At 60.4% G+C, this 24596-nt stretch overlaps 8 protein-coding genes across 11 annotated transcripts; 3 read left to right on the forward strand and 5 right to left on the reverse strand.

Moving 5' to 3' along the window:
* Nucleotides 1-521: 521 nt before the first annotated feature.
* On the forward strand, nucleotides 522-3549 carry JDV02_008700 (uncharacterized protein). Its single transcript, XM_047990324.1, has 3 exons — nucleotides 522-1946; nucleotides 2006-2068; nucleotides 2175-3549. Exons 1-3 carry the CDS (start codon nucleotides 1754-1756, stop codon nucleotides 3428-3430), a joined length of 1512 nt encoding a protein of 503 aa, XP_047846331.1. The 5' UTR covers nucleotides 522-1753; the 3' UTR covers nucleotides 3431-3549.
* A 2834-nt stretch (nucleotides 3550-6383) lies between these two features.
* JDV02_008701 (uncharacterized protein) lies at nucleotides 6384-6791 on the reverse strand (the record flags this gene model as incomplete). Its single annotated transcript, XM_047990325.1, has 1 exon — nucleotides 6384-6791. The coding sequence occupies one exon, from the start codon at nucleotides 6789-6791 to the stop codon at nucleotides 6384-6386; it is 408 nt and encodes a 135-aa protein (XP_047846332.1).
* A 702-nt stretch (nucleotides 6792-7493) lies between these two features.
* Nucleotides 7494-10857, reverse strand: JDV02_008702 (uncharacterized protein). Of its 2 annotated transcripts, XM_047990326.1 has the most exons (7): nucleotides 10353-10857; nucleotides 9276-10172; nucleotides 9113-9182; nucleotides 8860-9049; nucleotides 8624-8804; nucleotides 8399-8551; nucleotides 7494-8274 (listed from the first exon to the last, which is right to left on the reverse strand). In XM_047990326.1, the coding sequence occupies exons 1-7, from the start codon at nucleotides 10526-10528 to the stop codon at nucleotides 7704-7706; spliced, it is 2238 nt and encodes a 745-aa protein (XP_047846333.1). In that variant the 5' UTR covers nucleotides 10529-10857; the 3' UTR covers nucleotides 7494-7703. The 2 variants fall into 2 exon arrangements, with proteins under 2 accessions (XP_047846333.1, XP_047846334.1); XM_047990327.1 differs by having other exon boundaries at nucleotides 7494-8551; nucleotides 9276-10707.
* Nucleotides 10858-11079: 222 nt separating this feature from the next.
* Nucleotides 11080-12771, reverse strand: JDV02_008703 (Medium-chain acyl-CoA dehydrogenase). Its single transcript, XM_047990328.1, has one exon. It carries the CDS (start codon nucleotides 12718-12720, stop codon nucleotides 11320-11322), a length of 1401 nt encoding a protein of 466 aa, XP_047846335.1. The 5' UTR covers nucleotides 12721-12771; the 3' UTR covers nucleotides 11080-11319.
* Nucleotides 12772-12928: 157 nt separating this feature from the next.
* JDV02_008704 (uncharacterized protein) lies at nucleotides 12929-15076 on the reverse strand (the record flags this gene model as incomplete). The annotated part of the gene is made up of 7 exons (XM_047990329.1): nucleotides 12929-13147; nucleotides 13208-13380; nucleotides 13470-13741; nucleotides 13825-13894; nucleotides 13945-14336; nucleotides 14415-14665; nucleotides 14753-15076. The coding sequence occupies 7 exons, from the start codon at nucleotides 15074-15076 to the stop codon at nucleotides 13037-13039; spliced, it is 1593 nt and encodes a 530-aa protein (XP_047846336.1). The 3' UTR covers nucleotides 12929-13036.
* Nucleotides 15077-15604: 528 nt separating this feature from the next.
* JDV02_008705 (uncharacterized protein) lies at nucleotides 15605-18301 on the forward strand. Of its 2 annotated transcripts, XM_047990331.1 has the most exons (3): nucleotides 15605-15948; nucleotides 16130-17845; nucleotides 17931-18301. In XM_047990331.1, exons 1-3 carry the CDS (start codon nucleotides 15808-15810, stop codon nucleotides 18102-18104), a joined length of 2031 nt encoding a protein of 676 aa, XP_047846338.1. In that variant the 5' UTR covers nucleotides 15605-15807; the 3' UTR covers nucleotides 18105-18301. The 2 variants fall into 2 exon arrangements, with proteins under 2 accessions (XP_047846338.1, XP_047846337.1); XM_047990330.1 differs by having other exon boundaries at nucleotides 15605-17845.
* Nucleotides 18200-20383, reverse strand: JDV02_008706 (Beta-glucosidase). The gene is made up of 4 exons (XM_047990332.1): nucleotides 19579-20383; nucleotides 19201-19487; nucleotides 18602-19098; nucleotides 18200-18504 (listed from the first exon to the last, which is right to left on the reverse strand). The coding sequence occupies exons 1-4, from the start codon at nucleotides 20110-20112 to the stop codon at nucleotides 18368-18370; spliced, it is 1455 nt and encodes a 484-aa protein (XP_047846339.1). The 5' UTR covers nucleotides 20113-20383; the 3' UTR covers nucleotides 18200-18367.
* A 199-nt stretch (nucleotides 20384-20582) lies between these two features.
* On the forward strand, nucleotides 20583-22625 carry JDV02_008707 (uncharacterized protein). 2 transcript variants are annotated; one of them, XM_047990334.1, is made up of 2 exons: nucleotides 20583-21113; nucleotides 21192-22625. In XM_047990334.1, the coding sequence occupies exons 1-2, from the start codon at nucleotides 20961-20963 to the stop codon at nucleotides 22608-22610; spliced, it is 1572 nt and encodes a 523-aa protein (XP_047846341.1). In that variant the 5' UTR covers nucleotides 20583-20960; the 3' UTR covers nucleotides 22611-22625. The 2 variants fall into 2 exon arrangements, with proteins under 2 accessions (XP_047846341.1, XP_047846340.1); XM_047990333.1 differs by having other exon boundaries at nucleotides 20583-22625.
* Nucleotides 22626-24596: the final 1971 nt, after the last annotated feature.

The following is a 24596-nucleotide window of genomic DNA, read 5'->3' on the forward strand; positions in this document are numbered from 1 at the left end:
AAACACATTCAGAGGAGACTGACGGGTGGGATGCCCGCCAAAACGAGCGCTGGTGAGCAGCGTCATTGGCTGTTTTAAAGCAGTGGACGACGTCTCCAGGAGGGGCAGCCAAGGGGGGGCCGGGGCTCGACGGCGTCAACCCCGCCAGTCCTAGTAGAGACGCCAGAGGCAAGAGAGAGAAATTATTCGTGCGTGAGTCTCGTTGCCCATCTGCGTTTTGGCTGACCCCCATCCAGGCAATCAATCCCTGATCCCCTTGTCCGGCTTGCATGGAGCTCCTCGCTCTGGGGGTCAAACCCCCCACCAACACTTTCGTCTCTATCTGCTCGCTTTCCCCCTCCCCCCTCCCTCCCCCACGCAGGAGTGCAAACCTAGCGCCTGAAGGATCACGACGCTGATGTCCATTGATTGACTGACCCGTCCCTGGGCCCAAGGCCCCGGGAATCTAGGTGCAGGCAAACTCCCCTCGTGGCACGACGCGGCCAGCCCGGCTGCTGACGTCGGCTAGCCCCATCCATCATGGAATCTCAATCCCTCACCACCCATGTTCTCGACTGCGGTGCATCGGGACACGAGTTCAGACGACGACCCTGGGGCCTGGGCCGACCGACCGCATCTGCTTCCATGTCTCCCCCACGATCAGGAAGCGGGGCCGCGACACCATTTGCTCTCCAGCCGGCCAGCCCCCCATCCAGAAGCATCAAAGCAATCAGCGACACACCGGCCGGCAGCCACTGTGGGGTTTAGTGCCATGGAAACCCCCTCCCCGAACTAAAGATCAACATCCCTGGGCCCCCTCTCTGCCTGCCTTGCGGAAGCTGGCACCGCACCGCCGCCTGACAGATACAGATACGGCGCATGGCAGTGGCTGTGGAGTCTGCTCGACGCTACGAGCACCAAATGCAGCACCTGGTCCACGCTTTCTCCAGACTGACAACTGGGTCATCAGCCGTTTAAACCGCTCTTTCTCCAGGCATTCTTCCCCAGATAACGGACCCAGTGCGGCAAAGAGATGCCGGAGGGGGAGGAGAGAGCAGCTTCGTAATGACGATGGTCGCGCAGATTGAGGGGCCCCGCCTCCCCGATATCGTCGCTGGCTGCGGCTCGCTCGCTCGCTCGCCCGCGCATTCTGTCTGGCCTGGCCTGGCTTTCGCGACGGCACTACGTATTGCCACGACTAGCGACCGACCACCAAGGCCAGGGCGCCCGGCGGGCTAGATCTGCTATCGGGGGGCTGCCGTCCACCTTGCCCAAAATGAGCTGCAGTGGCTGACCGCGGAACCATGGCTGGAGCGAATAGCGTTCCCCGGATGGCGGTGCATGGGGGAACACACACACACACACACGCTCACAGACGCAGCACACGCGCGATACCAGCACCAACCCAGCCTTGCTCTTGCTATTCCCCAAGGCCCTGCCCCTTCTCCCCTTCCCGCCGAGCTACCCCAGGGCCGCAGTTCACCGATGGCTAAATAAAGGGGATGCTCGCCGGGGACGTCATGTCCTGATAACCACCTTGACCAGAGCTCGCATAACCCCCATCCAGTGCTGCTCGCGAGTATAAACTTGGCCCGTCGCCCAGGCCATCGCTCACCCTGAGACATCTGCCTCTCTTGGTTCTGCCCCCCTGTTGCAACGTCCCCTTCATCCACGTTACACCAGACTCTCTCCTCCGCCCACGGCTCTGCCCCAGATCGCTCTTGGCACTCACTCGGAGCATCGCGACAAGAGCTCGGCGTGAACAGAGAGCATCATGGCCGCCAACAGGGACGATGTCGATGCCGTGGCCAGCGCTCAGGGCAAAGGCGGCGAGGACATTGACCACATCGAGAGTGGCCCCAAGGACGGCATGGTTGCCGACACGGCTCGCGTGCTCGACCCTGTTGCCGAGCGAAAGCTCGCCTTCAAGTTTGACATTCGTCTGTTGCCTGTCCTGGCCGTCATGTGTAGGCATCCCCGAGCGCCTCCAATCTGCCATCGAGCACCGGCGCTGACTACGTGACAGACCTCTTCAACGCCCTCGACAAGGGCAATCTCAGCAACGCCCAGACCAACGGCCTCAGCAAGAGTATGTGCATGCGCTCGTGATGCCTCACCACCCGCCTCCGCCTCCGCCTCCGATCCAACCATGCCCAAATCGTGTTGTACGCGCGATGCTGACCGCTGATGCTTAGACCTAAACTTCAAGGACGGCCAGTACAACCTCGTCGTGTCCATCTTCTTCGTGCCCTTTGTCGTCTTCGCGCCGCCCCTGGCCATGCTCGGCAAGAAATACGGCCCCGCGCGCTCGCTCCCGGTCATGATGTTCACCTTTGGCACCATGACGCTGTGCACCGCAGCGACGCAAAACTTTGGTGGCATCTTCGCCGTCCGCTGGTTCCTCGGCATGGCCGAGGCCGCCTTCTTCCCCATGGTCATCTACTACCTAACCACCTTCTACCGCCGTGGCGAGCTCGCGCGGCGCCTTGCCGTCTTTTACGCCGCGTCCAACATCGCCAACGCCTTCAGTGGCTTGCTCGCCTTTGGCGTCTTCCACATTAAGAGCAGCATGTTTGCCTGGCGCTACCTGTTCCTCATCGAGGGCTCCGTCACCGTGCTCTTCGCCGTCTTTGCGTTCTGGTACCTGCCCAAGAGCGCCGCCGAGGCCAAGTTCCTCAACGAGGAGGAGCGCGCCCTTGCCTTTCACCGCATCCAGGTCGATTCCTCGTCCGTTGTCGCCGAGGAGTTCAACCTGCGCGACTCGCTCAAGGTCTTCACCTACCCATCGTCGTACGCTTTCCTCGCCATCGAAGTCTGCCTCGGCGTGCCGCTCCAGTCCGTCGCGCTCTTCTTGCCGCAGATTATCCAGCGCCTTCAGTACTCGACGGTCAAGACCAACCTCTACACCGTTGCCCCCAACGTCACCGGCGCAGTCATGCTCCTCGTGCTCGCCTTTGCGTCCGACCACGTACGCCTTCGTTTCCCCTTCATCGTCCTGGGCTTCGTCTTCACCCTCACCGGCTTCGTCATCTACGCCGCCATCACCGACGTCACCGAGTCGCTGCAGCTCGCCTACTTCGCCACCTTTATGATGTGCTGGGGCACGTCGGCGCCGTCGGTGCTCCTCTCGACGTGGTACAACAACAACATCGCCCACGAGGGCCGCCGCGTCACGCTGACGTCGGTGGGCGTCCCCCTGGCCAACGTCATGGGCCTCGTCGCGAGCAACATCTTCCGGGAGCACGACGCCCCCAAGTACCTACCCGCGCTCATCACGGCCGCCTGCTTCGGCGTGTGCGGCGCCACCATCGCCTGCCTCTTGGGCGTGTACATGCTGTTCGACAACAAGCGGCGAGACCGCAAGGCCGGCGTCAAGATTGACGCGCGGGACATTCCCACGCAGAGGTTGCGCGACGGGCCGAGCGTGCCTGAGTTTAGGTGGTTCCTGTAGACGGAGGAAAGATGCTTGTTTTGTACAAAGTGGGATGGTAGCCCCTGGGCAAGTAGATGAGCGATTCTGGATTTGGTTCAAATGAATAGTCAATTCTGGTTTAGATCCTGTGAGTGCCCATCCTCTGCGGCCAGTATCCAAGCTTTTTCCAACGTGAACATCCTCCCAACACTGTATTGCTGCCGTGAGGACAGGCTCCATCATGCCCCGAACGAAGCGAGAGCAACCGACTACATCTTCATATATTTGGGAACTCGAGGTGGCACAGCAACGAGATGGTCATGAAAAGATGCCGACGGTGTCCCGTATCCTACTTGGTTTTTGTTTTCTTGAGGATCTTTGCGTGTGAACTACAGTATAAAAAGGCGACCCAGACGCCCGAACCCCCTCCGAATTGACTCCCGCTCTCTATACAAGCGACATACCAGATCGCACCCGTGCCAAGGAAAATATGAACCGGCCACCGTTTCCGCCCACCAGGGAAGCAGACCGACAGGACTAATAGAAAGGGATGAAGAACGAAAAGAGAAGAAAAGAATAGAATGGAAAAAAGAGCTGGCGTTTCCCTGGCCAAGCTCCATATGCGTCGTTTCACGTGAAATTTTTTTTATGTAGTATATATCCCCTCAGTCCCCGCAGTGGCCCTGTATACGGGAGCTCGTGCGTCAGTATATCATGAACTGGCTAATAAATAGCAGGATTGATAAAACCACGACCGGCTGGCTTGTACACGCGGCTTGTTGTAGAGTACGCGCGGTGGGAAAGGACTGATTGACTGGAGAAAAGGAGGGAGGAAGGGGTGAGTTGGTGGGTGAGTGGACTCGAGGGACTTACGGAGCTGGCGTTGGGAGAGGGAAGCTCGCAGTTGGAGCTGCAGCATCGTCCCTGTAATAATATCCCGCGGGGGCTCTTGTCAGCGCTCATGCTATATCATGTACATGCCCTGGACCCGGTATTTCCGTCTAAACGGCTGATGTCGTGAGGTGTGCGTGTGACAAAGAGAGGGGTGTGATGGAGCGAGGGTTTGATGGAAAGCGTATATGTGTATACTGTATGTGTGGGTGGTGGTGGTGATGGTGGAGTTGGTTGTCTTACACGCATGCCAAAGGTCTGGCAGACGGCGCCTTTGGGCTGCAGATAAAATGTCAGCAAAAGTTCTTCACTCGCCTCCGAGGCGGCGGCACAGCCTGTTCCCGCTCGGGGGGTTATAGAGGCGCGCGTTCTTTCTCTATAGAACCTCCCATATACGCGCACGGAGAGAGAGGGAGAGAGAAAGAGAAACCAAAAAAAAAAAGAATGGGGAACGGAGGACGTACGAGGCACTGTCCTCCCGCGGGACGGCCAACCACCGCAGACTCAAAGTCGGCGGGCACAGCCACGGCGAAGCAGCCCGCGAAGGCCAAGACGGCAGCGAGGGAAAATTTCATTGTCGAGGCGGGTCGCCGGGGGGGGGGGGGGTTTGTTTTTTTTGAGGTTTTCTTAATCGTCGTTAATGGGACCGTAGCAGTAGCAGTAGCAGTAATAGTGCAGGCATTCAACGAGTGGACGCGGCGAGAAAGAACAGGGGCGGTTCGAGTGAGTGGGTGGGTGGATGATGTCTGGCCTTCGATGGTAATATATGTATTTATATATACAGTACGTGAACAAAAAATACGCACATGCGATCCGTGTGTGTTGGGCGCCTCTTGGCTCATTGTATGTTTTAACGTTTTGTCGGCCCCCCTTTGAGACGCCGCCTACGCGTCCTGTACGACAGACACTTGGTCCTGCACTGCACTGCACCGTATTGTACGTACGTGGAACAGTAGTACGTGGAACAGTAGTAGTATTGAACTTGCAGTCCCCTTGTTGCCATGCAAGCCGCCGGAGCCAAAGTGAAACGCAGCACGGGTCGGCCCGTGGGCCCGACGCCGTGGGGACGTGGGAAGGAAGGGGGAAGAAGACGGATGGGGAAGGGGGACTGACTGGAGGCAGTTGGTTGAACATTGATGGGACAGCCATGCGGCTCCGTCGTGTCGTGGACACCTGGCTCGGCACTTGTCGTCCATGCATCGTTGCGACATCCGCAGCAAAACAAACAGAGTCGCCGTCCGTTTCGGGGCATTGCGCGAGGTACGCGTCGTTCTCGGAAACGTGCGTGTGCGTGCATGCGTGCGATGTGCCGGCGTTTGCGTTTCCTTGTTGGGCCTCGTTTGCCCCGGCTCCTCGGCCTCCCCACACGATGCAATCGCCTGAGTCGGTTGCCTCTGCCGGCCGACCGGCCCAAAGGGTTCCCAAGCCGGCGGCGGCGGGATTTCTTAGCACCATCGTGGCTTGCATTCATATCGCGGGGGACGGGGCAGGGAGGGAGGGAGGGAGGGCTTGGATAGTTGTCTGGTCAGTGCGCCGGCGAGGCGGTGGTGGTGGATCCTGGGTTGACCCTAGGACTCCGTGTTCGTTACTTCGTCCTGAGCCCTCTTCCATTGAGCGAAAGCGTGTAGTAAGAAAGTAAAGCGCCGATTGATGCTGGGAACGATGTTTTGTTGTGAAATCGGGGGGGGGGGGGGGGGTTTTGGACGAGGCGGCGGTTAGGAGACGGATGGGGGTCCACGGCGTTGAAGAGGCGAGCGAGCCGTGGGGATTCGGCTGCTGTAAGCTCTCTATTCTATGAAAATAAAAGTACAGACACGATCGCGTGCTGATCTGTAATGCAGTGGCTATCGTACCTATTTGTTATACAAAATGGAGCTTGCTCGATCGACTAACCGAAGGACGTCGTCGTCGTTAGCGTCGCCGCAAAAAAAGCAGCCACGGTATCACCGAGGCAAAGGCAAACCTCACTCACCTCACCGTGGCGGGGTGGCGCCCACGCGCTCCTCGCTCAACGAAGCACGACACGACCCCGGACCATGCAAGCAAAGCCCCCCCCCCCCCATTGATGATGACATCTTCCCCCCCCCCTCCACTGGGCGAATCACTCCTGCTGCAGCGCGGCCGCGGCGCCCTTGTCGTCGCCGCCCTTCCACCACCGCCAGATGGCCTTGCAGTACATCCACGTCTCCATGGTGCCAAAGATGGACACGACGACGATGAGGAACACCTTCATGTTCTTGCTGAGCCCCAGGCCCGCAAAGTTGGTCTCGAAGGGGTTGTCCTCGGCGGGCTTTTTTGCGCCGCTGCCGCTGCCGCTGCCGCCGGTCGCGGTGTGGTTGTTGTTGCTGCTGCTATTGCTCTTTTGCGCATCGAGCAGTCGCCGCTGCTGGGTGGAAAACGCCGACACGCGCGCTGCGGCCATGGCCATGGAGGCGCGCGCGGCGGCGGCGCACTGGCGGCGGCGCAGGAGGGCCCGCGCTGCGGCGGGGGAGACGGTGAGGCGTTGCATTCTTTGGGGGGGTTTGGGGAGAGAGAGCCTTGAATGCCACGTAGGTACGGCAGCGTACTTTGTGGTGAGAGAGGAGAGAGAGAGAGAAAGAATTGGAAACACGTTGAGGATAATGAAGATGCGGAAGGCCTAGCCGATCGCTGGGAACTTGGCTACCTTTGGGGGGGGTGCCACGGCTCTTTTGTACAGCTTGATGTAAAGTAAATACGTCACAGAAGAATTACCTACCAAGGCACAGGTAAGACCACGACAAGTGGCCGTCAACCCCCGTTCCGTCGTCGCCCGATGTCGCCCCTTTCCCCCCGTCCTCTAACGATAAAGAGTGACTATGCGCCGCTCTAATCATCCGCGTGGGATGGTAAGCCCGAGAAACGATGCTACGCAAGGGATTGGATTCGTCTCAGTGTCCGTCCCAGGTGATGTGCGAGGTTAACTAGTAGGCGGAGCTTGTTGACCCGCATTCTAGCGACCTTGGCCTCCCACGTTTAGTAAGGCACTAAGTCAACGGTACTTGCATTGTCCTATTTGGGAAAGGCGCATGCATGGAGCCGCTCCACGACACTTACTTTGATGCAACGCCAGGGGGACGCTTCGGGATCATCAGGGACTCGGGCTCATGGAGCAAGATGTGATGTGATGTGATGGATGGGAGCAAAAGACGACGGCGGCCTTTTATCACTATAGCAGCTTGGTTTTATAACAGCTTGTTTTTAGAAAAGCTTTACAGACCGAGATATGCATACGTAGATTGTACATACGATGTACATACATACATGTAAGTCAGTACTTGAAGCTCGCGCTCCCTTCTCTGCGTTCCGTTCCTTTCCTCCGTCTTCTTCTCTACCAACTAACAGGTATCAAACGTCTCAGTCCATCAGTACATCCCATCCCGTTCGCGCCACGGCCCGCTAGCTACAACGACCGTCCCAGCACGTTGAGCCCCTTGAGCGGCGCAAAGTCGTCGGCCTGCAGGAACAGCCCCAGGTCGCCCAGCGCGTCGTCGCCCTCCCAGTGCCCGTGCACCAGGTTGAAGTATTGGTCCTCCAGCAGCATCAGATTGTCGGGCGGCGCGCGTCCCTGGTGCTGCTGCTCGGCCGTCCCGGGTGAAAAGGCGTCACCGCGTGGACCCCCCGTCGGCGGCGGCATCGACGCCGGCGACAAGCCTGCCGCCGCAACCGACGACCCGAACCGCTCCGTCACCATGCCACTGCCGTTGCCGCCGCCGCCGCCGTCGCCGAGGGGCGAGCCGGGCACGCCGCCCGCGCTGTCCGTCTGCGCGGCGTGGAGCCGGTCTGCGATGGAGCGGTCCAGGTACCGCAGGAACAGGTCCAGCACGTTGTTGTTGATGCGCCAGTACTTTTGGATCTCCTTCAGGCAGAGCAGGCACATCTGCGCGCGGTGCTCGGCGATGCGCCGCGAGACGCCCATGCCGCGCCGGATGCTGATGGCGTGGATGCACAGCGCCGCAAAGAGGCTGGTTATGCTGCGTATGTGTGTCTGCGTCAGCCCATTGTCTCTCTCTCACTCTCTCTCTCTGTGCCTCCTCGACGGCTGTAGCTTTTTTTTTTGTTTTTTTTTTTGGATCCATGCGGAGGAAAACCACTCACAGGTGCATCTGTCCGTAGCGCAGCGTCCCGTGCGTAGACATGTCCTCGGCGATGCGGCTGATGCGGCACGCCGCGCTCGTCACGACCTGATTCCACTTGTTGCCCTCGTCGAACTTGAGGAAGCTGTTTCTGTGTATTAGGATGCGCAGGTGGCTGCGGTCTGCGTGTCAGCATCGAGACGAGACCAAATCCAGCGGCGAGACACGCTTGGGAGAGCAAACGCACTTGTACGCGAGATGCAAGAGACACGTCCACACCGACTCGCTGCCCTCGTCGGTCGCGCACTTCATGCTCTCGGGGAGGCTGTTGCGCCACGCCTCGAGCGCCCGGTCTAGGCCCTCCACGTCCGTCGCCGCCGACGACGTCGGCTGCCCGGGTGAGAACTGGAGGTCGATGATTCGGCCCACTGCTAGTTGTCAGTACGGCGGCGCGAGAAGGAGGAGCGTCGAGCGGCGACGTACGTAATTTGGCAAGATCAACCATCTTGAGAGCGTAGGTAATGTGCTCGGGCTTACAGGACCCGAAGAGAGAGTTGCTGGAGCAGCAGATTTCTGACTCGAGGTCGCTGGTCGTCAGCGGCTCGACATCGCAGTCTTCGTCCCTGATGCGGCTCGGAAGGCCCAATGCCACAGCTACTTGCCGCTCCCGCACCTGTCCTACAGTCAGCTCTCGCTATTCGCGACGAGATTCAGAGTTTGTGAGCCGCGTCCGTACGTATATGCACCACCATATCCTCCTGCGCATCCGCGCTACCTGTATGCTCTTGGAGACTTGTGATCGCGGCCTAAGTGGGCAGTCAGCACACACCCTTGTTGTGTCCCATCAACATCCCCATTCCGTTGTGTTCTGGGAAGCGGGGAAAAGGGAGGACGCATACGATCTGTGCAGGCCGTGGGACTCGGACAGCGTTATCACGACGCCGAGCCAGTAGCGCACGTCCCTCACGTCGGCGGGCCCTCCGCGCCAGAAGCTCATGAGGAAGATGGACTGGATGAGGATGAGCTCGTCCTTTTCCCAGTCGGCGTGGAACAGCAGCCGGGCGCGCTGGTAGAGCAGCCGCTTGGCCTCGCTGCGGTCGCCGAAGCCCATGGCCAGGATAGTGTCGTCGTCGCAGTACGTGGCGCCGATGAAGAGCATGCACTGCAGCAGGAAGCGCGAGATGTCCATGGCGGCGAGGCGGCGCGTGATCTCGGCGCGGTCGAGGATCGGGAAGGACGGGTGGAACCAGGTGAAGTAAGCCTGCAGCGCGGGGAGGCACGTCTGCAGGTCGGGCAGCGTCAGCGCGCCCTCGTCGCGCAGGTAGCGCATCGTGCCCGCGCTGGTGCCCGCGCCCTCGGCCTGCGACTGCGAGCCCGGGCTGCCGGGGATGGGGAAGGTGAGGCGCGGCTTCTGGCCCCCGGCCGTGCTGCCGCCCCCGATGCCGCCGCCGCCGCCGCCGCCGCCCGCGGTCGCGGCCTCATCGCCCGGCACGAGCGTCAGGAAGTTGGACTCGCCGAAGAAGAGCGTCCCCGCCGCCGAGGTCGACGAGGGCGTCTCGATGGTCGCCTCGGTGGGGGGCGCGACGTGCTCCGAGGCGGCGACGATGTGCGGCTGTGGCGGCGAGGCGTGATAGCCGCGGAGGGGACTCGATGCGCTGGGATCGTGCTCCGAGCCCAGCGAGATGGTGGGTTCGACGACGTGGGAGGATGAAGGAGGCTGCGTCGAGTCTCCCCCGTGACTGGGGCTCATCTCGCTGGCGGCGAGCGGTTGAAGCCGGCGTGAGCGGCGAGGATACCTGTGCGCGGTGACGACGACGACGACGCCTCTCAGTCAGACTCTTCTTCGACTCACTCATTCAGTCGCTCGCTCGCTCACTCACTCACTCACTCACGCAGGCACGAAGGAACAGCTCGAGGCCAGATCCATTCATGCGTCCCAGTTGAGAAGCGAGAGAGCGAGAGAGGTCGAGACTCACCTGCCTCGCCGGGAGGGCAGCACCTCACACGTCGCGCCCGATGCGGCGCAATTGGCGCACGGCTGCCTCTCCGTGACGTTGCATTTCACCCGCCGGGAGTTGCACTCGCGGCAGGCGTGCTTTGCGCGCGTCTTCTTGGGCTTCGCCGCGCCCGCCGACGCGGATCCGGAGGCCATGGCTTTTGCGGGCGGCGCAAGAAGACGCGGGCGGGCTCGGACTCCAGTCCGGAGCGGAGGGAAGGAAGAGGGGGGGAGGGGGGTGGAGGATCGCGATTCAGTGCGGCGGACTCATGAGAATCGGGCGCGTGTTGGTTGACGCCATGAGACAGGTCCGTACGGAGCAACGCCGGCCGGCCGGTGTGAGTGAGTGAGCAACAACAACAAATCAATGACGGTGCGTTGCAACCTGCAACCTATAAGTCCAGCGTTGGAGATGGGGTCCGGGGAAGAAGCCGAGAATTTGTTCAGCGGGGCGCCCGGTTGGGTGTGGGGTTTGAGTGTGGAAGTCGCTCAGCTCGCAACCAACAGCATTTTGTGATCGTTGATCAACTGCCAACTTGCACGGGCATTGGCTGGACTACCCTAGAGAGTTCTCGTGCTGAAGACGATGGCACGAGCCAGATTCGGGCCTGGGCGCCGTCGCGTTTTGCAAGGTCACCTGATGCAAACATTGCAGAATGAGGGAGGCTTTCGATGAATGGAGCTTACGCCTGTGTCTAGGTCTGACTGTCGCGATGTTATACGTGCAGTACGATCAACCCTATACAACCACTTCCATGGGGCGAATGCAAATATCCCCACCTGCCTCACACGCGACTTACACCAACGGTGCGACCTTGGGGTGCACACCCATCCATCTCTAATCACACTTTATTCCACCTTGCTCTATATGTATCACGATCCGATAATACTAATACTCATAAGATGAAGACTCATAAGATGAATGACCCTGCCACGCTCCAAGACCCTCAGTAGCTCCTCGGCAGCCGCAGCACCTTCTCGCCAATGTAGTTGAGAATCATCTCCCTGCTCACCGGCGCGATCCGCGGCACCAGGCACTCCCGCAGCCACCGCTCGACGTCGTACTCGGCCGCGTAGCCCATGCCGCCGTGCGCCATCACCGCGCGCTCACACGCCGCAAACGCCGCCTCGGCCGCCACGTACTTTGCGCTGTTGGCCGCCACCCCGACGGCGTCCTGCTTGATGCTCTCGTCGGTGCCCGTGGCCGCGGCGTCGTACAGCCGCGCCGCGTGGTACGTGGCCAGCTTCGCCGCCTCGAGCCGCATGTACGCGTCGGCCAGCGGGTGCGCCACGCCCTGGTTCTGCCCGATGGGCCGCCCGAAGACGACGCGCTCGCGGGCGTAGCTGGCGGCGCGCTCGAGCGCCGCGTAGCCCAGTCCCAGGGCCTCGCCCGCCAGCAGGCAGCGCTCGGCGTTCATGCCGTGGAGGATGAGCTTGAAGCCCTTGCCCTCCTCGCCGATGAGCGCGCTGGACGGTATGCTATACCCGTCGAAGAAGACCTCGTTGGCGTCGACGGCGCGGCCGCCCATCTTCTTGATCTTGCGCATCTCCAGCCCGGGCTGGCTCCTGTCCAGGTCGATGCAGAACAGCGAGAGCCCCTCGCTGGGCCGGCGCACCTGCTCCAGCGGCGTCGTGCGCGCCAGCAGGATCATCTTGGACGCCACCTGCGCGCACGTAATCCAGATCTTCTGCCCCGAGACGCGGTAGCCGCTGCCGTCCGGGAGGCGGTGCGCGGCGGTCGCGAGCCCCAGCGTGTTGAGCCCCGCGTTGGGCTCCGTGACGCCAAAGCAGGCGCGCCACTTGCCCGAGATGATGTTGGGGATGGTGTGCTCGAGCTGCTCGCGCGTGCCAAACCTGGCGAGCGGCTGCGTCGCGTACACGTTGGCGTGGATGGCCTGCGCGCCCGCCATGCCCGCGCCCGACTCGGTGATGGTCTGCATCATCATGGTCGCCTCGGAGATGCCCAGCCCGCTGCCGCCCAGCGACTCGGGCAGCGCGATGCCCAGCCACCCGGCCTTGGCCATGGCCGCGTGGAAGTCGCTCGGGTCTTGCTCCTTCTGGTCGTGCTCCTGCCAGTACGTGTTGGGGAACTGGGCGCAGATCTGGCCGACTGCCTCGCGCACCATGAGCTGGTTCTCCGTGAAGCCCGTCGTTTCCATGATCCGTCGCGACGACGAGGCGGAAAAACCGCGTTGTTGATGGCGGTGGCCACCGTCTCGCAATGAACCATGGCTGTGTGAAGCTGAGGGCAATAATAATAATGATGATGATGACGGCGATGATGAAAACTGGGACATCACCACCGGCCGGCCGGCTTGCCGCACGCGGCGTAGGACGAGGCGAGACATGGCTGGTGAGGCGCAATGGACACGGTGAGTTTCGTCGTCGTCGTCGAAAACACGAACAGCATATCCAACTTATACACTGCCATCCTATCACAGTATCGCTGATGCCTTGTGTCTGTGGTCAATGCATATAGCCGACTTGGAACTTGGTGGGTCCTCTCGCTGTCCGCCAAATAGCCGAGCCACCAAGCCTCCCCCACATGCACACTCACCCCAACTTACAGCACACAAGGCGCTATAATGTTTACGAAGTGACAATCAGTCACACAACATCTTAAGCTCGGCACTCTCCTTCAGCGGCGGCCAGAGTCTATATGAATTATTTGCATGACGAGAAATCCTCCAGCCCAGCCTCTGGCACCCTGGCTCTAGGCAGACACAGTTGGATTTTCTCTCCCTTTAACTTTTTAAACACCCTTGAATACTCTCTCTGTTTCGCAGTCATGTTAGCGCTTGGCAGAGGGAAGTGCAGACACGCGGCATCACTCACGTTTGTCACTGACACGAATTCATCGTACTTGCGGTCCTTCTTGAGCTTGTCCCGGACGAGGTCCCCCACCCCGCCAAGCAGCGACACAACCGTCGTGACTTTGCTGTCCCAAGTCACAAGTGCAGAGACCAATTTGCCGTCAACTCTCGTCGACTCGGTGCTTCCATATGGATCTGAGCAAAGCGAGTTGTTAGCCAAGTGCACCGTTGCGCCGTGAAAGCTCATCGCCTGCCATTGCCACCGCAGGGGGGCAGGCACTGACTCTGCATCTTCTTGGCCGTCACCATGTTGTGCCACCAAGCCAGCCCCACGGCCTTGTCAAACATCATCGTGGGCCATGCGCCATAGGGCGTGATCACATCGTGCTCCTGCTCCTTTTGGCTCGCAATGGACGGAATGCCGGCGGGCGAAATGTACCCGATGATGGTGTCGGTCTCGGGGTCCGTCGAGTTATTGACCGAGGCGAAGAGACCGGGCACCTTGGTGACGGCCGAGTTGCACGTCCTGGCTCGCTCGGCGTTGTGATACAGCCGGCTAACATAGAATAAATCAGTACAATGCAGTGCCTTGGAGGCCATCGACGCGCCGTCAAAGGCAGGTCAAGCCTGGCCACCTACCGAACAATGTCTACGTCGTAGTAAGGCAGCTCCAAGACCTTCCAAGGCTCATGGCTCGAGAACCAGAAGCCTGCGTCGTCAGCATTCAAAGACAATTAATATCAGAAACGCTCAGCGCACCTTGCTCGACCGTGATCGGACCCACGCATCCCATGTTATACTCGACGCTCACGAGCTTCTTGCGCTTCACCGTCCAAAGCTGATCCTTTTCCTTCTTGGGCAACTTGCTGAAGAGATTGACAAAGTGCGTGAACAGCTCGCCCTCGTAGGGGTCGTCGAGGTAGTTGGGCGTCTCGCACTCGTAGTGCTGCCCGGCGTCCGACACTGGTAGGCCCTGGTCCTTGATCTTGGTCACGGCGCAGACGAGGCCCTGGCCGCGGTAGAAGACGGGCACGGCAGTAGTCTTGACGTAGTCGAACCACGTCTGCCACCCCTTGGCCAGCTTGCCAAACGACGGGTTGTCGCTGCTCTCGAGGGCCTGGATGCAGGCGTACACGGCCCACAGAAGCTCACTAGGCAAGCAAAACACTTGTCAACACTCTCCCGTCTTCGTCTCCCCCCAGAGAAAACAGGAGGACGCTCATACGCACCCATTGTCCAGAGCAGGCACACGATTCACCCAGTCACTGGTCGGCTGCACATCCTTGTTGCTGGTCGTCATCCACGGTAGGAAGCCGCCGAAGCCAGGGTACGTCTCATTGAACCGGAGGTATGTTTCCAGTTTCGTCTGCATGATGGACGCAGCCACGCTGGAGGCCGTCGACGGGCGGTCCGGGACGAGGAACCTAGCGGCCTCCTTGGAGCCTGCAATGGCGCGGGCATAGAGCATGATCTGCAGAGCCTGTGCGCACGAGCCGTGTAAGCATAAATGGGTGATTGCATCGTCACTTGCACCAGGAGCCAGCCCTATCATACTGTATGTACGTACTTCCTTGCTCGCAGCGCTGAACGGGTGCTTGAGCGTTCGCTCGCCCGTCGTCCAGTTGAGCTGCGTCCCATCGTAGCTCATGCCGTTGGCCGTGTTGTAAGCGACGTCATCCTGGTGGAACTTGCCCTCCCAGTAGAGGAGGTCCCAGGCGAAGCCCTCGGGGTTGGCGAGAACCTGATTCTGCGTCCAGTCCAGTGCGAAGCGGCACTTTGGCGGACGGGCCTTCGCCTGCTGCTCCCTCGGTTTCAGGCTCTGCGGCGTGGCAGCTGCTGCCACCGCAAGGGCGAGCCCCGAGAGGCTGGCCAGGAGCGAAAAGGGCCTCATTGCTTGCACAGTGGCGTAGGAGCTGACGGGACGGGACGGGACGGGACGGAGAAGAAGCCGCAACGGGCGAGGCCGACTTTCTTTTTTCAGCACAGGGCTGCTACCGACAGACGGGTTGCAGTTTGGCCAGCCAGGGGGGGAACTTAGACGCAGATGGCGCCTGCTCCCGCCTTTATACGTACTTGGAGCCTCAACCACCAGAGCAATACAGGGACGGGCAAGTTCCTGCGCAAAGGAACGAGGCAATGCTACCTTCCCCGCGCATCGCCGCCGCCGTCCGACGGCCAAGAAATCAAGTTCGCGGGCCCCGGGCAAATGCTGCCCATGGGGATGGTGATCAGCATCGTCTCTTCCCCAGATTCCTGCAAGTCGCCCCGTGGCGTCGGCCCCGCTCTCTCTCACGAGTCACGAAGCGAGCGGCGAGCCACATAATGGAGCAGCCTGGTCAAGGGCAGAAATAATAAATAAGCTCAGCCCGGACCAGCAGATATTTTTTCTTCAACGATGCGGAGAAATTTGCCAATAAAAGTGTGGAGTCCCGGCTTCGGCTCCCCGTGGGGCCGCCTACCCTGGAATCCCGTCCTTGTTAAAATTCGCCGACATGCCGCACTCTCGGCTGCACTCCTACCCATTTTCTCCGATACACTGAACCTCGTGGTGCAGAAAGGCGGAAGCAGCAACTCCTCCCGCTCGGAGGCCTGTCCCTCCCGGCCGCCGCCCCATTCCCCCTCATGCGCGCGAGCAGCAGCAGCAGCAGCAGCAGCAGCAGCATGCCCGCGTCTCTTCCTCGCCCACCGTCTCCAGTCGCGGACCGCCCTCGGCGCCGGCCGGTGAGCAGGGCCTGCGATCGGTGCCGTCGCAGAAAAGCAAAGGTAAGTTTCTCCGTCGGAAGGCAGGAGCATGGGGGCCGTCATCACCGGTGTAGTGTGCCTCCTCTGTCGAGACATGGTTCATCTGGTCGGCGGCAAGAGCCGGCTGAGCCATTGAGCCGGATTGATGCTTTGACAATGGATAAGAGCATCACCACGTTCGAGATGGGACTGACACGCGCAGTGCGACTTCATCATGTCGGCCGGCAGCTGCACACACTGCCGCGACAACGAGGTCCGCTGCACCTTCGACCTGCCCCTCGCCCGCCGCGGTCCCAAGTCCAAGAAGAGGCCCGAGTCGTCGTCGACCCCGGCCATAGGCGGCATCGCAACATTTCTGTCGCCTCCTCACCCCGCGCCGCCCCCGCCCGTCTCACTTCGTGTTGCTGCTAGCGACCCGACTCACGCGGCTGCCGTGGCTGGTCCGGCATTTGGCAGCCCGTCCAGCTCGTCTACTGGACCCTGGGAGCCCGTTGGGACCCTCGGGACGCGCAACCATGTGCTCTCTCCGTCGGCAGTCCGCGACTATCCACCCCGGACCCCTGCTGGGACGCACGCGGTTGGGGCGTTGAGTCGGTGGCATAGCCTGTCCCGGGCGTTGGCACTTAGGAACACGACCGTTGAGCGGACCGTCAACCGGTGTCTGGATCTCTTCTTCAAATACCTCTACCCACTAACACCTCTTGTCGACGAGCCTAGCCTCCGGGATGGCCTGTCATTCTTCCTCAACCAGACTGCGGCGGCACCTGGAGCTGCCCAGTCGCAGTCGTCGGATCTCGACGCTGCCCCACCAAATATCACCAACGTCGGGGAATCATGGTCGGCATTTCCCCGTGACGCGCGTGCCAGCTTGACGGGGGAGCATCTCAAGACATGGCCAGACGCCACCTTTACCTTCATTACGGCAGTTTGCGCCGAGGCGGCATTTCTCTTGCCGAAAGAGCTTTTCCCCGAAGGCGAGAGTGTCGCCGACCTCTTCCTCCAAGCCTCGCGCGATTGCCTCAACCACTACCTTGAGGCGGACCTCGAGAGCCCCAGCGCCAACTCCATCACGATTCGCTACTTCCACTCCAACTGCATCCATGCTGCGGGGAAACCCAAGTACTCGTGGCACATCTTTGGCGAGGCGACGAGGCTGGCTCAGGTGATGCGATTACATGATGAGTCGTCCTTCGAAGGCCTGTATCCAATTGAGGCGGAGCTTCGCCGCCGGGCGTTCTGGATCGTCTACATGGGCGACAAGTCAGCTGCCATTCTGAACAACCGGCCCATTACCATTCACAAGTACTCGTTCGAGTCGGGCATTACGGCGAGATATCCCACGGGTCTCGAAAGCCGGGCGTCGAGGGGGCCCGCTAACGTTTCCTCCGGCTCGCAGGATACGGCGCGGCAGAGCCTGATCCATGGCTTTAATGCGAACCTGCGCCTCTGGCAAGCGGCTTCGGACTTACTCCTGGAGGTGCGCTTGCTGCAAGACCAGCGCTCGGCACGTCATGCTGTCTCCGACACTGCCTCGACTACCGGCATGCCGGAGTCTATTCTCACAGAGGACGAGAGGCAGCGCCTAGACAGGCTCTACGTGGGCTTCATCACATGCCTAGACGACCTCCCGCCGTATCTGCAGTCGTACACGTTTGCGTCCATCGCGGGCGGCGGCGGCGGCGGCAGCAGGGGCGGAGCGCAGTCGGCGCACGCGAGCCAGTTCGTCATCCAGTGCGCAAACCTGCAAGTCTCGTTCCATTGCCTGCGGATGGTCATTACGCAAAAGTTTGAGGACATTTCGTACTTTCCGCCCGGGGCGGAGCAGGCGGATTTGCGCAAGACGGAGATTGTGCGGGACATGCTGCGCGTGATGCACGAGGCGCCGTTTTGGTCGCTCCAAGTCAACGGCGAGCCTTATGTGAGTTATTCTTGTCCGCGTCGTGAGGTCTGTGTGTGCGTGTAGAGAGAGTGACAGGAGAGCTGACCGACCCTCCCGCGCAAAGGTGGAAAAGATTAGGCTCATTGGAGCGAGCCTGCTGGCCATCATTCACCGCAACCAGACCTCGCCGCTGGGGGCGAGGGCGCGGAGCGACTTCTCCGTGCTTCTGGATATCCTCACGCGGCTGGACTCCAAGGCGTCGGATGCGCTGCGGAGTGATTCCACCTTTGCCCTCTGATGGGTTCTCAAGTGGCGCGATGCTGTGTCTCCAAGGTCTCATCAAGCGTCAAGTATCTGAGCTCTGTCTTTCGGCGTCATCTCTTCTTTTCTATGAGCGAATGGTTTCAGAAGGAAATTTGTACGAGATAGCGGAGCATAGCGGAGCATGTAGCGATGGGAATTTTTGTGTGTATTTTACATGCGTGTTACGTGAGCAAACAATGTCTATAATGTTCTCTTCGTTTACCAATACCCATCTGATGCTCTGATCATCATCAAATCTCACCCAACTACCTCGATGCCCTGCCGTTGGGCAAACATGCTCTTCAGCAGTAGCGCAGACTTCTTGGGCGTCCGCTCCAAAGTGTCGTAGTCGGTGAAGGTGACGCCGAAGCGAGGCCCGTAGCCGTCTGACCATTCTGCAGCACAGCAAAGACATGGTTGTCAGCATCCCGGCGGCTAGAACGTGGCTCGTATATACTTGGAGGAATTGGTGGGAGCAATCTTTTTTCTTACCCAAGTTGTCCAACAGGGACCACGCAAAGTATCCCTTGATATCGGCGCCGTCCTCCTTGACGGACTTGCAGACGGCGTCGAGGTGCGTGTCAAAGTAGCGGATCCGGAAGGGGTCGTCGACGGCCTCGTCGCGCGTCATCTCGTCCTCGCCGGGGCACGGGCACCCGTTCTCCGTCACGTAGACGGGCTTGCCGTACAGGGCGTGCACGCGCGTGAGGTGCTTGCGGAACATGCCCGGGCACGAGCGCAGCCAGTGCAGGCCGCTCTCCTCGCCGACGGGCGTGCCGGCCTTGTCCTGCTGCAGCTCGTCCACGTGGCCCACGTAGTCGGTCGGCGAGGGCGGCCCGTCACGGTGTCGCGCAAACTGCGACGTGTAGTAGTTCATGCCGTAGAAGTCGGTCTCCGCGGCGCGCAGCACGGTGAAGTCGTCGGCCGTGAAGGCGGGTAGTCGGGCGCCGAGCTGTTCGCGCATACACGCGGGATAGTCTTCCTTGAGGCTGTGCGCAACACCCCAACCAGCGAAGGTTAGCCAGCTAGCCCACGCAACAACTGTGCTGATTTGCGCGGGTTGAGTTCATGACACGAGGAGGGCAACTCACAAAATGGGGTTGGCGAACCAGCCAATGTGAAACTGCATCCGTCGCTCCGCGGCGGCGTGGTCGCGCTCGTCCTCGGGGTCCCATGGCTCGTAGAAGTCGCCGTTGAGAGAGATGCCAATCTGGCCCTGCTGCGTGTCTCTGAAGTCCTGGTTGTACGCCGCCACGGCACGCGCGTGGCTCATGATGAGGGCCTTGCCGACGATCCAGGGCTCCGTGGTGCTGTCGCCCTCGGCGCTCTGCTCGTTTGTGCTGCTCCGTCCGGGAGCATTGCCGCCGGTAGAGTAGCCCTGCGACAGTCAGTCAGTCAGTCACCAGCGTGCCAAAATAAATATATAAACTAATAAATAAATAAAGCACCCGTGAGTGCTGGGAACTCACAAAGATGGACTGGATCCAAGGCTCGTTGAGCGTGATCCAGTTCTTCACCCTGTCGCCGAATCTCTCGTAGCAGAGGCGCGCGTAGCGCTCAAAGTCTTTCTGCGACTCCTCGACGTCGAGCCACCCGCCGTACCGATCGTGGAGCCCCTGCGGCAGGTCCCAGTGGTACAGCGTCACCCACGGCGTGATGCCCCTCTTGAGGAGCGCGTCGATGAGGCGGTTGTAGAAGGCGATGCCCGCTTCGTTGACGGGGTCGTCCCGCCCGCCGAGGGGGATGAGGCGCGACCACGATATGGAGAAGCGGTACGCTTTGGCGCCGTACCTCGTGAGGAGGTCAAAGTCCTCCTCGAAGCGGTGGTAGTGGTTGCAGGCGACGTCGCCGTCGGCGCCCTTTGTGCGCGTGGGCTCGAGGTGGCAGAAGGTGTCCCAGATGGACTTGCCGCGGCCGTCTTCTGCGACGGCGCCTTCGATCTGGTAGGCAGCCGTCGCGAACCCCCATTCGAAGTCGGCGGGGAGCCCTGCTTTCGCGGCCATTTTTCTCGCGTGGTGTTGGACGGGTGATGGATTGGTTGTGCGGAGGTTTGTGAGTAACGGCAAAGAAGTATAACGGGGGAAGCAGGCGCGAGGGAGTTTGCCAGACTCGCGACCGAAGGAGAGTGAGTATAGGAGACGAATACGGTGCTCAACCTGCCGTGACGGAGCTGCTGCAACAAGAGGATTCCATTGTTATACGGCAAAGGGCTTTTCGAGATGGAGATGGTGATTACGAATGAATGATCACGAGTCGACAGGCGCGGGGAATTGAGCGTCATGTCGATCCATGAGCTCAGCGGTCTCGGGGAGCAAGTTCAATGGCCATATTATCCCGCTAATTCGCCGTCCGTAAAAACCCGTTTCGCCGGGACCGACGACCCACAACACAGTCCCGTTCGCTAAGAAAGGCAGAGAGTTTGGGGGGAAACCTTGGCTCGTCGTCGACTTGACCGTTGCAACAAGACCCTGACATTCCAACGGCCAGGCCTCGACTCTGGAAAGTTTCCCCGTGGCCCCATTTCTCCGCCTGTCTTGTGCCTGGTGGCAGCCCACACGTGGCCCAGCACTGGGTGTGGTAAGATGATCCCCACGGGGAAAGGTTCTCTCTCGCAGCCGCTGTCAAAGCATCCTCTTCCCTCGAAACTCTCTACCGGCCGAGTTGCGCGGAACCTATATAGCCGACGACGATGGCCGCCTTGGACCTTGCGGCCTTGGACTTTCGGCTCGCCCACGACCTCCTAACCAGCAGACAGACCCTCGCGCGAGCTCGCTCTGTGAGACTGTCTCTCTGAGATTTCTGTGTCTGCGTGCGCTGCCACGAGCCGCCGCCGCTCACAAACTACTTCGTCATGGCTCCCGCTGCAGCCCATACCACCGATGGCATCTTGACGCCGATTGACCTCGAGTCTATTCCCCCCTTCTGGCGACGGAAGAATGGCATACTGCTTTACTTTCTCCTGACGTCGTCCCTGCTGGCCAGTGCGGCGCTGGGCATCGATGGGGTGAGATAGATCCAGACAACAAGAGAATGAGTATACACGTGCATCAGCGGGCTGACGTGCAACGAAACAAATAACTAGTCCATGACCAACGGCATGCAGGTGCTTCCCACCTGGCAGGACCGTTTCGGCCACCCTACGGGATCCACGCTGGGCTTCTTCGGCGCCTCGAATGCCATTGGCGGCGTCATCCCCTTCCTCTTCCTGGGCTGGATAGGCGATGCCTTTGGTCGCCGAGTTCCGACGGCGCTGGGCTCCATCGTCATCATCACGGGCGTCATCGTCGAGTTCTTCGCCACGTCGCTCAACATGTACATTGGCGGCAAGCTCGTCCTGGGCATCGGCTCGTCGCTCATCCAGATGGGCGCCCCCGTGCTCGTCACGGAGCTGAGCCACCCCAAGGAGCGCGTGCAGGTCACCACCTTTTACAACACGTCCATTGTGCTTGGCTACGTGATCGGTGCATGGGCCACGTACGGCTGCTTCCAGATCCCCAGCCAGTGGTCGTGGCGGCTCCCGACGCTCATCCAGATCGTCCCGTCGGCGTACCAGCTCATCCTCATCTTTTTCTGCCCCGAGTCGCCGCGCTGGCTCATCGCCAAGGGCAAGGTGGACAAGGCGCGCGAGATCCTCATCAAGTACCACGGCGAGTGCGACCCCAACTCGGAGCTCGTCGCGTTCGAGTGTGCCGAGATCCAGCAGGTGCTCGAGAGCGAAAAGGAGCAGAACATGACCTGGGTGGCCTTTTTCTCCTCGGTGCCGAACCTGAAGAGGATCGGTCTCTGCTTCTGCACAGCGCTCTTCAGCCAGAGCTCGGGCAACCTGCTCGTGTCCAACTACCTGACACAGATCCTCAAGGACACAGGCGTCAAGGACGACAAGGACATCACGCTCGTCAACGGCATGGTGACGCTTTGGCAATACATTGTCGCGCTGGCGGTGACGGCCCTCGTCAACAGGTTCAAGCGACGCACCTTTTTCTGCGTCGGCTCCGGCGGCACGCTCGTCACGTTTATCGTCTGGACCATCGCGGCGCAGCAGTACCTGGAGAAGGAGTCGCTCGCGGCGGGCCGACTGGTGCTCGCGTGCATCTTCATCTTCCAGGCCTTTTACACGTTTGCGTGGACCAACCTGGTGGTGACGTACTCGCTCGAGGTGGTGACGTACCAGATGCGGGCCAAGACGTGGGCGTTTGTGCTGCTCACGATCCAATTGGCGTCCATATTTGGAGGGTACGTGAACCCGGTCGGGCTGGCCAACATTGGGTGGAAGTTTTACATTTACTACTGCGTCTGGGTCGCCATCGTCTTCCTGGTCGTGTACTTCTTCTTTGTGGAGACGGCCGGCCCGACGCTGGAGGAGCTCACGTACCTGTTCGAGGGAAGCGACGCGGCCAAGGCGCACATGATTGAGACGACGAAGAAGATGGAGGAGGACCAGACGCACATTGAGGTGACCAACGACGCGGAGAAGTCGGTCGACGGCGAGAAGCGGCAATAATGGATAGGAAGGAGGGAGGTGCATTGCGGCGTCGGCGGGTGTCTAGATTGCGAGATGACAATTAAGAAGCCCCAAGCTGCGGGTGTGTAATATCAATGACTTTCAAGTCGACCAAATTGCACAACAAACGACGAGAGTATCGATGATGGTGGTGTAGAGTGGAGAGCAGGGGGTTGGGCCACATGACATGCACCACCCATCGTTTCGTTGCCGGCTAGAAGCATAAATGGGCTGAGAAGCCACAGCGTCTGCTCCTCTTAGACGATGACTCGCGGCAGGGGGATGGCTTTTACCAGGAGGAGAGATGTCCGCAGTCGGAGAGAAAGTCGCGGTGGCGTCTTGGAGGATGAGGCTTACAAGATATACTCGTTGCGTGACCGGGTAAGTCCTTACGCCGGCCGGGTCGAACAGGGAAGGGGACCGAATAACTTGCCCCCCCCTGCAAGCCACTACGTACTATTGATGCCGGTACAGGAACTGGTCAAGTGTCTGCAGCGGCGTGGCGGCGGAGTGGAGAGGGCCGCCGGCCAGGCAGCACAGCACAGCAATCAATTCAAAAGGTTTCCAAACGGGCTACCATTGCTCGCTTGTCGGTCCGACGATGGCGCCACGCAGGTTTGCGCCTCGCTCGATGGGGGCTCGCGTTCGGCGACGCTCCGAGGAGAATGAGCCAGCCAGCCCCATCGAAGGCTTCTGGAATACGGGCCGAGAGAAGGGAAGAAGAAAAGAGAGGGGGGCAGCAGGGGCCTCATCTGGGGCGCTGCGAGCCTGCGACCAACAACAACTTGGAACAAGTCGGCGCCGCCGACGCTCCCCCCAAACAAGGAAGCCAGGGCGTCGCCCGCCCGCCCGCCCGCCCGTCTCTGTTGGCCCGACAGACCTTGGTGCCCTCGGATCGGTAGATCAGCAAGCCACAAGCCCTCCCGTCCAGGGGGCGGCGCGCCCGCCAAGCACCTGCACTTGGGTGGTATTAGTACTACTAACGTTGGTTTGTGGTAGACGTCAACCGATAACACACACGTCCTAGTCCTCCGTCCAGTCGTCAACAAACACCAAGTCCTGTCCAGGGGGGGAAGAAGAAGTAAGACGACATGGAGTCTACGACATGGAGTCTGAGGTCCATGGGCGCTCAGTTTTCTCTTGGCGAAAATGCCTCATCCATCTGTCGAGTGTCGGCCGCAGGGCTCCCAGAATGGGCATCGTGTGGGCCGCCGACACGCTGTGCTGTCTAGATAGAGACTGGATCTCTTTTTTTTTTTTTTTTGGCGGCCGACCCCCTACCCCTGGTAGTCTACGATCCACAACGAGACCACCATCTTTGGCGCGACGCATGCCGGCCGGCCCGGTTGGAAGCAACGGCGGCGGCTCATCAGCCCAACTGCCGGCTGTTGAAGTCGTCACACGCCCCAAGGCCCAGCAAAAAGCCGCCCGACGACGGTGAGCAAGCAAGAAAGCAAGCACGTATGCATGCAGCTGAAGCTTGTGCTGTTCCACCGCTGGTGACGGACTGCCGGGCCCCGGCTCTGCAAGGCATTGTACCACAACAACTCATTGTCCCTTGTTGTTGGTGGTGTTGTTGTGCGACTGACAAACTCCTCGGGGTTCGACAAGGGCTCTGCGGGCTCTGGTTTCCCCCCATGGCCAACCCATGCCCCCCTCCCCGAATCCACACGGCTGGATGGATGGATGCATGTGGTCGATCCCCGCTGCCGGTGCTACCTCGACCGTGGTGAAGGAGGGCACGGACATCGAATCGAAGCAATCAAGCGTCCCCGGCGGCGGGGACTTTACCGGCGTGACGCTCGGCTCAATCAATCGCCACTCGCTTCACGTCGCCGCCGCGGCCTGCTGCTGCTACTAGTAGTTTACTGTTCTAGTGATGGACCGATGGTAGTCCCATGGGTATACCGTGGGATCATGCATGCACGTAACATTAGCCCAAGCTTTCCCCCCCTCCCCCTCCCCCCTCCATTGGGGTCCCCGGCT

Source organism: Purpureocillium takamizusanense, chromosome 8 (assembly GCF_022605165.1).
Source record: "Purpureocillium takamizusanense chromosome 8, complete sequence".
Lineage (NCBI taxonomy): Eukaryota > Fungi > Ascomycota > Sordariomycetes > Hypocreales > Ophiocordycipitaceae > Purpureocillium > Purpureocillium takamizusanense.

Bases quoted from the DNA above. Each gene is read 5' to 3' on its own strand.
- JDV02_008700 (XM_047990324.1), top strand. From the start codon at position 1,754: ATGGCCGCCAACAGGGACGATGTCGATGCCGTGGCCAGCGCTCAGGGC. The intron at 1,947-2,005 runs GTAGGCATCCCC...ACTACGTGACAG, and splicing joins GCCTGTCCTGGCCGTCATGT to ACCTCTTCAACGCCCTCGAC. The intron at 2,069-2,174 runs GTATGTGCATGC...GCTGATGCTTAG, and splicing joins GACCAACGGCCTCAGCAAGA to ACCTAAACTTCAAGGACGGC.
- JDV02_008702 (XM_047990326.1), bottom strand. From the start codon at position 10,528: ATGGCCTCCGGATCCGCGTCGGCGGGCGCGGCGAAGCCCAAGAAGACG. The intron at 9,050-9,112 runs GTACGGACGCGG...ACTGTAGGACAG, and splicing joins GGATATGGTGGTGCATATAC to GTGCGGGAGCGGCAAGTAGC. The intron at 8,805-8,859 runs GTACGTCGCCGC...GACAACTAGCAG, and splicing joins GGTTGATCTTGCCAAATTAC to TGGGCCGAATCATCGACCTC.
- JDV02_008703 (XM_047990328.1), bottom strand. From the start codon at position 12,720: ATGTCTCGCCTCGTCCTACGCCGCGTGCGGCAAGCCGGCCGGCCGGTG.
- JDV02_008705 (XM_047990331.1), top strand. From the start codon at position 15,808: ATGCGCGCGAGCAGCAGCAGCAGCAGCAGCAGCAGCAGCATGCCCGCG. The intron at 15,949-16,129 runs GTAAGTTTCTCC...TGACACGCGCAG, and splicing joins GCCGTCGCAGAAAAGCAAAG to TGCGACTTCATCATGTCGGC. The intron at 17,846-17,930 runs GTGAGTTATTCT...TCCCGCGCAAAG, and splicing joins AAGTCAACGGCGAGCCTTAT to GTGGAAAAGATTAGGCTCAT.
- JDV02_008706 (XM_047990332.1), bottom strand. From the start codon at position 20,112: ATGGCCGCGAAAGCAGGGCTCCCCGCCGACTTCGAATGGGGGTTCGCG. The intron at 19,488-19,578 runs GTGAGTTCCCAG...TGACTGTCGCAG, and splicing joins CTTGGATCCAGTCCATCTTT to GGCTACTCTACCGGCGGCAA. The intron at 19,099-19,200 runs GTGAGTTGCCCT...TGTTGCGCACAG, and splicing joins TGGTTCGCCAACCCCATTTT to CCTCAAGGAAGACTATCCCG.
- JDV02_008707 (XM_047990334.1), top strand. From the start codon at position 20,961: ATGGCTCCCGCTGCAGCCCATACCACCGATGGCATCTTGACGCCGATT. The intron at 21,114-21,191 runs GTGAGATAGATC...ACAAATAACTAG, and splicing joins CGGCGCTGGGCATCGATGGG to TCCATGACCAACGGCATGCA.